This window comes from Sphaerodactylus townsendi, linkage group LG03 (genome assembly GCF_021028975.2).
Source record: "Sphaerodactylus townsendi isolate TG3544 linkage group LG03, MPM_Stown_v2.3, whole genome shotgun sequence".
Lineage (NCBI taxonomy): Eukaryota > Metazoa > Chordata > Lepidosauria > Squamata > Sphaerodactylidae > Sphaerodactylus > Sphaerodactylus townsendi.
In genome coordinates, this window is record NC_059427.1 from 128,349,615 (window position 1) to 128,363,313 (window position 13,699).

Sequence of the window (13,699 nt, forward strand, 5' to 3'; positions counted from 1 at the left end):
CTCTGGGGGCTGGGAAGGTATCTTTCAAAAGCAGAAAGAAATTGACTAATTAGATTTTTTTTTAAAAAAATGGATAATTGCCTTCATGCGCTTTCAAAGGCAGCTTAGCAACCTTTTAACATCCGTATGCACTGTGTGTAATAGCAGAGCCTTTCTGAAAGGGTTTTATACCTTCCCAAAGAGCAGCTGACAGTAAACCCTCAGCAATACAGATGGGGGCGTAATGGGCACTTGGGTGTCGTTAGTGAAAACACTATTCAAAGTTCGCTGGTCAATACGTGTTCACATAAAAGGGCAGCGTTCTAATATTCATAATCCCCGGACCCACGGGGCAGGGTTTTTTTAATGAAAGTCTGTACAGTTCTGGGCTCTGCAACATCAAAGAAGCCAATAAAAAACCCTCCTAGCGTATGCTGACAGGCAAGAGGCATACGGCAAACCAGAACAGGGAAAGGCACAGTGAAGTTGCGGGGATTGCCTCAACAAACCAACCCGTCAATTAAAGGGGGTGGGGGTGGACGGGAAGGCTCAAAATCAGGGAAATGCTAAAAACAAACTGCATGCTGCCTGACAAGAAAAGCCATGTGTTTCAGCGAGAGGCTCGTGCAAGAAATAAGAAACAGATGTGGGCTGGAGGAGGGTGCGCTGGTGAAAGCCCAGTAACCCTGCAGCCCATCCAGGCTTTGAATGACAGGATGCAGCTTCCGGGGGTGGGGGGAGCAAAATGAACCCTAAGAGGGTAAAGGGTGTCACTCAAGACGGCATGATCCCTTGATGGTCAGTCACATGAGGTGTGGAGAATGGTGGGACAGGAAACCAAGTGTCCTGTGAGACTAACTGTGGTGCCGTGTCACTCCCATCATGCCTTGTGATTTTGGTTCACTGTTGTTTCTCCTTCAGGGTCAGTTCTTCAGATTGTTTCCTTTGACATGTCAGTGAGACCGTTTTAATAGCTGAGACTTCAATCAATCAGATTCTGACAGCGATAGCCAGTGTCATATTGCTTCTTCAGAAGACTGAAGTCCTTTCTATTAAATTAGAAGTCGGTGACTATCATCCATAATTGTATCTCCTCAGGATTAGACTACTGCAGTAAAGTTTACTTGGCTCGGCCATTGCAATCTATGTACAAGATTGTGCTGATGCAAAAGGCAGTGGCTCACAGACAGGCTGCAACAGCACATTACATGGATGCTCTGTGGTCTGCATTGGGTCCATATTCTCTTCTGGACCCATTGCTAGATGTTGGTTCTAATCCACATAGCCCTAAATGACTTCTGATTGCTGAGATCCACTAAGATTCACTTAACCACACTGTTCCTGCACCAGGTTCAGTCAATAAGAGCTGTCATGGTGGCTGTATCTCAGTTACGGAATTCCATCTCACTACAGGTTTGCCAAAATTCCCAACTTGGGCCTTTTGGAAATGATGCAACACTGACTGTTAAACCAGGAAAGGAAAATTCACACAGAACAAGCTAGTACTACTTTGCAGATTTGGGGATCCCACCTCTTGATATGAGATAACACATCACAGGCACTGAGACATTTACTTCGGCTAGAGCATTAACTCAATTATTCTGCTACATTCAAACATCTACAAACAACATCCACTCGAGGCATATACAGCAAGGGGGGAGACTCTAATGCAGGGGTGACCAACTCTGGCACTTCAGATGTTCATGGACTACAATTCCCATCAGCCAATTGGCCATGCCAGCAGTGGATGATGGGAATTGTAGTTCATTAACAACTGAAGTGCCAGAGTTGGACACCTCTGCTCTAATGGATGAAAATGTTGCAGGGCCTTAGAACTGAGACATCTATCCTAGTAGTCAACCTTGTCAGTAAAATTTGGAAGGAAAGTTTATAGATTTCGGAGCTCACATGAATGACGATGCACATGAGGGGAAAGGGGATTGCATGGCTGTTCCCCTAAAATGAAGGTTATGATTTGTCTTCCTCGAAGGCAGTCATTTTGCGTAATCCAAAAATGGGCACCTTTTCAACCCTCAGGGCTGCATCCGAAATATACCAGGAACTGGAAGGCTGCAGCTAATTTGTATACTTCAGCTGCACGTAACCAGCAATTTGCACATCAGTTTTATGAGTTTGGAAAATATCCAGGTACAGTCAGTGCACATGCTAGCTCTATACCACCATATCCTTATGCTGGGTTGACTACCTTAAAACCTAGCACACTCGATCCACCACATTACATTTTTAGGTAAAACTGGCAGAAATCCCAAAAATGGTGCTTTAAAACAATGGCAAAAGTGAGGAAAGAATCTTTTGGCTTATTTTCTAAATCTATTGCTGCTGCTACAATGGCTTTTAACATATGTAAACCGGGATCCTCGGGGCCCTACAAGAGGCACAAAAACATCCTACTGAGGATGCAACGCAGCTCCAAGTGTGAATGCCAGCCAACACCTGGCAAAAGCCAACCACGTGCCAGGCTTGAGTCCCAGTTTCAATGTGCTGTGGCAAGGATGCTTCCCAGTTTCCTTCTCAAAAAAAAAAAGGAACCCAGAGAAAAAGAGAATGGGTAGATTCCAAGAAATCTGTTGCTATTTTTGTTTTGGTTTTTAAGTAATTTTGGCACACAAACCAGAGGGAGAATCTTGAGTGTCACGGATGCGCTGAATGATTTGAGAGTCTCTGATTCAACTGAATTAATTAAATCTACAAATCTGCCTTTCACCTAGTCAGACCACTGGCCCGTCCAGTTAGTTTAGTATTTTCACCTCTGACAGGTGGCAGTTCTCCAGGGTCTTGGGCAGGGAAAGATCTTTTGCCAATACCTGTTAACAAAAATCCGTTAACTGGTGCCGGAGAGTTCGGTCTGGGATCTTCTGCATGCCACTCACCGCCACTGAACCACGGACCCTCCCTAATGGAAATCTGGCCTGGCATTCCCCTCTAGGGCTGCTGCACTGTCACCTCCAAAAGATAATTACAGACCGTCTTATATGGCTATTCCAACTGCACCTCTTGCATGTTCTGGGGGTGGGAAAGGGGTTTGGGGCTCAGATGCCACTGATAGCTAGAGGTGCATAAAAGGCTAGTTGGCTGGTGGGTGAGTGAACCCCAAGAGGAAATATTACTGGCCAGGGCTCTAGTGTCTCAGAAATGCTCCAAACCCAGCATGGAAACAAATAACTGCTCTAAGGGAAAACAAGCCTTCTTTTACCTGCTTCCAGTCTGAGCCTCCACAAGGATATTTCAAGGCACCCTTGAACATAATAGGTGGAAAAGGAAGGGGGGGGGGGAGAAACACACATAAACAGGACATGACATGGCCTAAGCGGAGGGGCAGCAGAGGGTCAGCAGACACCTGCTAGCCGTGGCCTTGGAGGTGGGGCTGCAGCTGCGGCAAAGCCCCGCCAAGACCAGAATTCCATCCACAGTATTAGCAAACAAATAATAAATAATGCAAGCCAGTCAGCAGAGCTGAGGCATAATCACAGGCTTCTGTCAGGGTTAAAACTAACTCCAAATTTATATCTCAGCTACATAAAAAAAAGAAGGGGGGGATAAAGCAGGCGCCCATAAATTTACATACCTTTTTGAGCGTGATGAATGGGTCACTATTGAAACCTTGGAAATACATCAGCAGAGAGGCTGGAAACAGCAGCGTGTTTGGCTGCTGGTGCCTTTCATACAGGTGGCCTGGACAGTGCTATCTCATGGCCGGCATTCACAGAGAGGCTTTAATGAAAGGGGGTTGTGCATTTCCTAGATTGTTCACCAGAGGGCAGTAGAAGCTGCTGCCTCTCTACCTGGCAAATCTTCACCACAAAAGGACAAAAACACGCTGGCGCCCCACCTTGTACATTTCAAAGTCAATCCCCAAGGAAAAAAGATTTTGTGGAATGATGCCCCCATCCCTTTGGCATGGCTTTGGCTGACATGGGACAAGAATACTCAAAGGCATTCAGTCCAGCTCTTGTAGTGTCAAGGCAGGCCAGGATCCCAACACGTACCTGGGACTTTGAAAGAATCTGGATCTGGTATGTCCTTCATCCCTTCCGGCAGCTTGCCTGGTTCCACAGCTGCTATTTTTGTTGGGGTATCTTCCACTGCAGATAGGGTAGTGTAGGTGCTAATGACCAGTACGCCCAAACCGATCCATAATATGATCTGGTGCAAAGAATTGATTAGATCCCTTAATGCAAAGTACAAAGAAAGGAAAAATGGAAAGAGAAAGACATGTAACAACATCAACGGCAAAAAAAGCCAACTAGAGGCCTACAACCCAAGATCTGGCTGGTTATTTCAAATCCATATTCTTCATCTGTGTGGCGCCTCGCTGTGTATATGTTCTCTCTGACAGTTTTCCTCCTCCCTCCTGATCAACCCTCCTCTAACCTCTCCCCTTAGCCTCACTCGCTTTTGGACAAATTCTTTTTCCAGCCTTCCTTTTGTAGTATCCTCGCCTACTGCCCTCTTAGTCCGACTCTTTCTTCTCTAGGGTCCTTCCGCCCCTTTTTTCGCCTACGAATGCCTGCCTTTCCTGTCCCTCTGTTGCCTAAAACACAGTCAACAACAGCCAGACATCTTTCGTACCACTGTGTAAACCCTACTGCGAAGCTCAGCCATCCATATGGGCAGAGACTTCCTCACCACGGCCACAAAATCCCCACTGAATTGCAGAATTGATTCCACCTCATTTAAATCATGTTTTGCATTCTGTTCCCTAAAAGTGACAATTAAGAGTGGTCAGGTACATCAATGGGGCTTGTGTCTAAAGGGCTGTCCAGTTGCAGTCGATTTGTGGCAACCCAGTAGATTTTTCAAGTCGACAGATTTTCAGAGGTGGTTTGCCATCGCTTTTCTCTTTGTAGCAACCATAGTATTTCTTGGTGATCTCCCATCCGAGTACTGACCAGAGCCCGGCTCTGGTTCCAAGATCTGATCAGATGAGGCTAGCCTGAGCCGTCAGGGTCAGGGCATCAATGAGTCTTGGGCACAGCTGCCTTGATTCAAAAGAAATCTCACAAACTTGACTTCCTCTGGATTGTACTGTAACACACATCCTTAGTGAATCAGATGCTTAAACAAACCAATATCCGGTTTTACAAATGAGAACTAATATTGGGCAACTGTTTCTTTCCTTGTAAAAATTTCTTTCTCCACCACCTCTATAGACATATTGAAAATATGGATGTTTTGCTTACAAAGGTCACTAAATCAGACACAAAGGCTCTGAAACCTGGGAGCTGATACCCAAGCAGTTATCCGCTGGTACAACAAATAGTTGCATACCGACCTGTAGAAACTTTCCATCAGGGCTTAGAGGGCCTCTGTACAGTCATACCTTGGTTTTCAACAACTTCGGAATTCGTCGGTTTTGATTATTGTCGGTTGCCTCGGATTTCGTCAGTGTGCTAACGAAATCCGAGGCGACTTTTGTGTAATTTTGGTGTGACGTTTGCATTACGCCTGCACAAATGGCGTACCTTGGTTTTCGCCGATTTCAGTTTTTGTCGGGTGTTTCCAAATGAATCACCAACGAAAACTGAGGTATGACTGTATAAGTCTCCTCCCATATAGCACTTCTACCAAACACCGTAATTTGATGAAGCTCCTGTCCTGACACAGCCAACCAGACAACAAAAATGGTCACTGATGTTCTGGGGGGTCGGGGTTGGGGGAGAAGCTTTTGCAGCCTTCCAACACTAAAGGGTACATAGCAATTTCTGAACAAGAATGAAGTGGAAGCACATGGCTATGCACATGGGAATGCATGGTCCCATCAGCAATGCTCTGGAAGCTAAAATGTACATAGACCTGATTTCACCCTATCTAGGCAGCCTACACAGAATACAATGACAAATGCAATCCTGGATTCCACTTAGAACCACAAAAAACTTCCCAGTGTGATTTGGCAGGGGAAGGCTCAAAGAAAAGGGAATGATATGTGCTAGTGTCTCAGAAGCGTGGCAATAGGCTGGAGGCGTTGTAACTGTCAGAAGCAGAACTTCTTCAGACACTGCACTCTACCTTGCTATCTGCTTCCTGGCCCAACATACTGGCTCAATTCCTCCTCTCTTTTTCGCTCACCACAATAATCCCTGCCCAATAATTTTGCAACGAGAACTGGGAAGATAACGAAAATGTAAGCAAAACGTTATTTTGCATGACTGATTGCAGAATCTGGTGACAGAATTTGGAAGGTTTCTTCCTATAGCCATTGTAGAAAGCTAGAGTTGCTGGTCGTTACAGCACAAGCTTTGTTTTTTGCTCTGAAAACACAGTGCTTTGATTGAAGATATCGGTTGAAGTTTCAGTAATTTATGCAGTATGAGGTGGGGGCGATCAGCTGAGCAGATACACAATAATAACGGATAAACAATATGGGCATCAGGCGCATTTGCCTCACTTGAGCAGCCAGAGCTGCCAAGCTCCAAATGAAAAAAAGGTACTGGCAGAGAGGCAAGCAAATGGATTGTTGGCTGACAGTGAAGGAGATTTAATTAAACTCTGATGTATTATTTTTACCTAGTTAATCACTGTAATTGTCACTGCAAGGGCTTTACATGGAACCTGGTCTGCATGTCAACGATGTTACTAACACAGGTGCTGGGAGAACCACGGTGCAAACCACGCCAGGATGGCTGACCAAAACGTAGCCAAGGAGTCATCAGGGACGCAAAAAACGGCGGCCATTAAGGCATAAATGAAGCCTCTGTTTTGCCCTCTCTCTCTTTGAAGGGACATTAGATCAAGTGGAATAACTGTGTGTCAGAACAGACTTAGAGGTGGTGTCTGAAAATACTGAGAAAAGTTAGCTGTAGAAGTTGTGAGGGAAGAGGCACCAGTCCCTGAAAATTGCGGTGATTGTTTTGCCACTTACGTCAGAGGCAGGTATCTGAAAGGCATTTTGCAGATGGAATTGCGCTCTGCCTCTTCTCCTTGGACCATAGAAGACCTTGCTTTTCCAAGAGTACAAATGCTCAGGGCAGGTGGAACCACTGCATCTTTCGTTGCTCATTCACATCCCATCAAGACATACCTGTGCGTACAGATGCATCAAGATCTTGGGATGAACAAACTGCTATCCAATGAAGGGAGCTGTGTCCCTTGAAAGCTCATACCCTGAATATCTTGTTGGACTCTAAAGTGCTACTGGACTTAAATCTAGTTGTTCTACTGCAGACCAACATGGCTACCCTCTGAAACAATGCTGCTAGTGCTACACTTGCTCCATCAGTTACTGTGCAGCTTTAATACCAAGGGAGCAACTTAGTCCAACTGTGCAGAGTTTCAGTTTAGCCAAACCTTGGGAAGTACAGTGTGCAGCCAGAGGTCCTCAGCATGGCATTAACAGCTCACTGTCCAGTATTCACTGTAAAGTATTTCCTGTGCTCTTCAGAGTAAAAACAGTTCATAATGGATAGTGCCATAAACATGTACAACAGACAGGAAATGGAGGAAGACTGCAGTGAATGACTAGGTACAAGGGAACAGGGCAAGCAGCAAAGTTGTTCACAGAGGACAATCTAGCTGCTAGCATGAAGGCAGAAGGCAATTAGATGTAGACATTTCACAGAATTAGCTTTGAGAAGCAGCTTCTGATGGATTTGACAGGGAAAGGAATCTAGAAGCCACCAAATCTGAACACTCTGATATTTCAAATTTGAGGGACAAGATGGCCCATGTATGAGGAGAACATGGAAGATGCTTTTAGACCAGAGTTGGCAAGGTTTTGCTTCAGCGATACAACCCAGATGGACAGGGTCAAGGGCCTTTCAAAAAGAAAAGATCAAGGAAAGAGTCAGGACTGGGATGAACGAACTGCTATCTAATGAAGGGAGCTGTGTCTCTTGAAAGCTCATACCCTGAAAATCTTTCAAGGGAGCTGCTGAAAGGCATTTCAGCCATTTTGAAGAACCAAACACACACATAACATCTGCCAAGACGGAAGAGACGGCAGCTCTTTGGACAGTCTTAGAAGCCTTGACAGACAGAACCCAAATCCTTGGTCAAAGAAGAAAAGGGCAGGAAAATGGTTTACAACCCCCATAAAGAACAGGACTGTATACGTGGATGGTCAGGAAGAACAATATCCTGCAAGACTTTACAGATTTACAATCACTGCCCTCAGCCCTTCCTGCCAGTCCAATGTTCCGAAGCCTCTGCACTTGGGCAGGAATGAAAATAGAACAGATAATTTTGGTCACCGAAGAAACAACATATAGGAAGAGAATGGAACGACCACAAATGGATTCCTGAGGCAGCAAAACAAGTTTGAAAAAGATGTGCCTTAAAATAAATTTAAAAACACAAAGAAAGAGAACACATTTAGAATCATTGTGCACATAATGCGTGAATGTGTTTTAAAAAATATTCTAGATAGGAACTGCAGCCTAGGAAAATTCCGCATCCCGCTGCAAATACCCATACTCTTTTATGGTTGATCCATTCTACACAGTTCTCTAGAAGGCAAGATCCATATCACCATTAGCTTGCATTTATGAGACCACCCGCTTGTGCAGAATCAGATGAAGCAGGCAAGCTTGCTCTTCAAAGCCCTGCTACCGGGTTTCCCCAAAAACGACCTACCCAGAAAATAAGCCCTATCATGATTTTTCAGGATTTTTGGAGGAGGCTTAAAATATAAGCCCTACTCCAAAAATAAGGCCGACTGGAAGTTTCAGATCAGGATGGTGTAGATCCAACAGGGTGCTCCCTGGACACATGGGGTTTGCGGAATGAGGATGAAGCGTCCCATCACACGTGTCAGGGAAGCAATGGGGCTGCCAAGAGCCCGCCAATGAATTGTGAAGGTACCATATTTCCCTTAAAATAAGCCCTACCCCGAAAATAAGCTCTAATGTATCTTTTGGTACAAAAATTAATATAAGACCCTGTCTTATTTTGGGGGAAACACGGTAGCAACATCTGTGCTCTAGCACTACAGTTCATACCGTGTTTCCCCGAAAATAAGACAGGGACTTATATTAATTTTTGCTCCAAAAGATGCGTTAGGGCTTATTTTCAGGGGATGTCTTATTTTTTCCATGATTTTGCGCCCCCCACATGACCAGATCAGCTGCACCAGGGAATCTGCAACCAGGGCTTATTTTTGGAGTAGGGTTTACATTTCAAGCATCCTCCAAAAATCCCAAAAAAATCATGCTAGGGCTTATTTTTGGGGTAAGTCTTATTTTCGGGAAAACAGGGTAGCACTACACCTCTGGCACTGGCTGCTGGCATAAATCTAACTTTTCTTAGATGATCATGTCAAACAGCTGGCCCAGATAGCCTATTCATGACACCCTATAAAAATCCATCATGAACAGGGCTAGTATCTGCTTGCATTATACAAGGACAATTTGCAACAGATTAGACATGGACTAAGGGGAAGGCAGACAAGGAAAGGAGAACATCCACCCATCTAATTTCATGTCCTTGACAAACGTTCCCTGAGTCAGGTTACAGGAGGTCAGATCCCGAGTTTGAATCTTCACGTCCAACCCACTCGCTATTCTTTCAGCCAAGCACTAGCTCTGCTGCCGCCTAAGGCTAGGAGACACAACTGCCTCCAGCTATGAAAATGTTATAAAGAAAAGAAAAGCAAATAAAGAAAAGGAGGAATACAATCGGTTGTGAAGTTCTTCCCTGGTAATTACAACTGGAATTGAAACCGGACACATGGGGTTTGTGGCAATGGGTGTGCTGGATTCACACTTAATGAGATTGATACACTAAATAAGACAATCCAAGTTAATGTTCCTTACGTACAGGACAGTCACTGGCAGTTTCCCCCCACCTAGAAGAGCACACACACAAAAGGCAGGGTGCAAGCACCAGTGGCTGACGTCCAAGGAGCTGTCATGCTTCTGTGGGCGGGAACTGTGTTCATGCAGCTGGGGCTTCGCTTGCTGTTCTTGTGGATGAGAGAAGCCACTGTTCCTTTAAGAAGCAGCCTCTTTCTTCAGCAGGGGCTGCAGCAAAAGAGAAAGCAAAGCTCCGGAGGCACGTGCAGTTCTGTCCTACATGTGCCTGTCCTGTCCTCTGTGGAAAAAGTAACTTTATTTGGCTTCTCTGGTGAATCAATCTCATTAAGCACGAAGCCAGAACACCCAAATCAATAAAGCCCAGGCACCTGGCTTCGGCTCCTGACACAGTTACAAGCTGAACAGTGCAACATCCAGTCAGGCAACTTTTCAGAGTTCTTTCTGTACAGTAATGCCTCCACAGTAATGCCGCCCCTAGCCTTCGGTCAGCAGCTGAAGGTCTGGCTGCTTGTTTTAAGTCACTAGGTGAACCCAATCTGGATAGCCCAAGCTAGCCTGTTCTTATCAGATCTCAGCAGTTAAGCAAGGTCAGCCTTGGTCAGTATTTGGGTGGGAGACTTCCAAAGAATACCTGGGTCATGACCCAAAGGCAGGCAATGGCAAACCACCTCTGAATATCTCTTGTCTTGAAAACCCCACCAGGTACAAGCATAAGTCAGATGTTACTTGACAGCAAAAAACAAACAAACAATGAACTTCAGCCTCAGCAACTCCTGGAAAAATTAATGTCTGTTCTCTCTTTTCCCAGAATCCCTTCCCTTTGCTTGCTTCTCACTCCGGTGACCGGACAATTCCCTCCTTCTGTTTTACAGGACCCCAATTTGCATCCCTATTTTTGTCTTTTGCACACATGTCTTCCCTCTGGTACATCTGTCTTCAGCAACAGAGTAGTTCTGTCAGTGGCAGCTAGAACAATGCAGCCCACTGCAATCATAGACTCTTCTGACTGTCCAGACCAGCCCCTCAGACAGCCACGCATTGAGCCATCATTGCCAGAGGTTTCATCACCAACATGAATCCTCTCACAACACAGATTTCATGAAAACAGTGGGCACTGCGGTGACAATTTTTAAAAAAGTATCCTGGTATTTCATGTTCCTTATCTCCTCAGGAAGAGCTCGATTTATTAATTCCCAGCCAAAAAAAAAAAAATTCCAAGCAAACCTTTTCCGAAAAGGTTAACATCTTTAAAAGCCCCCTTCCCATTTGCAGGTGGATAACCATTAAATATAATGGAGATGACAAGGCATCTGTAGGCAATGAGCAGAAGTGACCTCAATGGAATGAGAAAAAAAAAACCCACTCTCCTTTTTTCTTGAGCTTCCCGTAATGCCAGCAAAGTAATTAACAAGATGGTGGTGAGAGCACTGAAATAAAAATAAAGGAACTTTGTCTGCTTCTGTGTCACCACTGGGAAGAACCGTCACAGAATGGCAATGAACTGCAACAGAGACTCAGGTAGACTGAGGGGTGTGATGTGAGGTTAATGTCTAACAGAAGCATTCCCAGACAGAGTGCATCAGAGGACATACGTAGGGATGGGTGGAAATCATGGGAGCCCTTGCAGTAGGTGATGGGGCTGGGCAACAATGGTGAACAACAGGGGAAGGAAAAGAGAAGAAATTACTTCCAGGATCACAGACAGGAGAAGAATCCAAGCCCCCCCCCCCCCAAAAAAAAAACCTCCACTAGAGGTTCACTCTGAGAGAATCATAGACTCATAGAGTTGGAAGAGACCCCAAGGTCCATCAAGTCCAACCCCCTGCAATGCAGGAACACACAATCAAAGAATATCTTGTGGAACTCAGATTAGATCAGAACTAGACAGATCCCTGGGAGTTCTCAAGCATATCTGCTTGATACCGAGAGTACAGGGCCTTTCCACCTCCTATAAGAGTCTCCAAAAAGCTTCAGGATTGGATACAGATCACCTCATCCCTTGCTGTACTTATTCTGATGACTATTCTGGCAGGACCACGCTCCCTGCATCGCTGGCCAATGTACTCCTGGCTCTCATCAATCCAAGAACAAAAAACCACTCAGAAATTCACTCTGCACATACAAATCATGTGTGTGCAAACCTCTCTGAGTGCAGACTTTGCCCTTGAAAACACAAGAGCCCTGGTTAAAAAACATTAGAGACCAGTCTTCCTGCAATAATCATACCAAAGCTTTTTTTTTTAAGGTGAGCAGCCAACAGCTGCTTTGGTACACTTCCTGAAGATAAATCTAGCTTCAGATGGACCCCTTTTCTTTCAGTGTATACAAAGGGAATACAGTGTCACTTTATGGACACAATCCATTCCAACATGGGGATATCTTACACAGTTGATAAACAGAGGCTTAACTTCCACAGAAGATTCCTGGAGACGACCGGGTGATTTTAGCCAGTTCCTTCTACTTGTTACACGCTTCCAACTCTAGCACCACATAATCTCCCAAGCAGCAGTGGAGGTGGGGGGTGGAGGGAGACAGCTGGGGCTGCAGCTAGGCAGGGAAGGGAAGGAAGTCATGTTTGTGAAAAGGGAAATCTCTTCCATCACCAGAAATTTCAGGTGGAGCAAAGCCAATATCCCCTTTTCCTCCTTTTATTATTAAGCTTCTTTAACCAAAGGTCTTGAGCAACCTGAAAGAATTCTAGGGAAAGTAGTTCCTATGGAACAGGAAACTGTTGTTCTAGACTAGTCTACATTTTTAGGGTCAGTTATGAACCACACAGAAGGAAGAGCTGAGGGCCCCAACATCATAATGAAATCCATGGCAAGGTATGTGGAAGGACTTCTACAAAACTCTAAGTGAATGATTGCCAAAATGATAAAATGAGATACAGAAGTAAGTGGATAGTGGCACACACTGGAGCAAGACACCCTGATTGCCAATTGAAATCAGCTGATGAAGTGGGGGGAGGGGACTTATGCAGCAATAAATTCATCAGTCTTCAGGTATCACAGGGCTCTTTGTTATTTTGGTTTCTGGCTGCTATTCTCCTGGAATTTAACATCATATATAAACTGCTGAGATATGAATCAGCCAAGACAATCTCAAAAAGAGATCTTGGGGTCGTGGCAGACTGAAGATGTCAATAAAGGAAGCATCCGCCATGAAAAAGGCAAATGATACTGAGAACAGAGAACTGTTCTATCGCAGTGCTTTCTTATAAATCTGTGCTGCAGCCACATTGGAACACAGTATGCAGCTCACAACACTTCATACCAAAAAGGATATAAAAGTACTAGGGAAGGCAACCAGAATGATCAAAGGGGTACAGCACCTTTCCTATGCAGAAAAACTGAAACATGTCAGACTTGTGAATATTGGAAACAATGACCATTGGAGGGGGCATGATAAAATTAAGAATAGTATGAAGAGATTTCTCTCACACAATATTAGAACTCCAGGACATCCAATATAGAGAGCAGGATCAGAACAGACAATAAGAAATAGTATTTCATATTTGCCATAGTTTTCATAGCATTCACTGTTGCGTGATATGATTATGGTCACTAGCTTAGACAGCCTTTTCAAAGGATTTTTTAAAAGCATGAATAGCTCTATCTCCTATGATATTGTGCTGTTGGAAGACTACGGCAGTCAGGAGGTCCAAGGTTAGGGGCAGGGGGCCGACAGAGGTGGTGTCAGGCAAGTCCAAAATCAAGGCGGGCGGCAGGTACAGGCATGGTCAAGCGGTCCGAGGTTGAGAGGCCCAGGAATTCAGGCAAGAAGATGGACTGGGAACAGAGGTCCCCAGGCATTCAACAGGGAACCTGGTGCAAGAAGCTTTGTGGTGAAATACACTTGTTGCACCAAGGCTGAGCCAAGCTCAACAGGGCTTAAGTAAGACCCCCCTGCTAGCAGTGTCAGGCTCTTGCGGAGACTTAGTCCTCTTTGGATGC

At 44.9% G+C, this 13,699-nt stretch overlaps 1 protein-coding gene across 4 annotated transcripts in view; it reads right to left on the reverse strand.

Annotated features, from left to right (window-relative positions):
- Nucleotides 1–13,699, reverse strand: part of SLC38A10 (solute carrier family 38 member 10) — a 75,309-nt gene that overhangs the window by 20,712 nt on the left and 40,898 nt on the right. For all 4 annotated transcript variants that reach the window (XM_048487839.1, XM_048487838.1, XM_048487837.1 and 1 more), the window contains one exon: nucleotides 3,987–4,143. In XM_048487839.1, coding sequence (XP_048343796.1) covers nucleotides 3,987–4,143 — 157 coding nt within the window. The remainder of the gene's footprint in view (nucleotides 1–3,986; nucleotides 4,144–13,699) is intronic.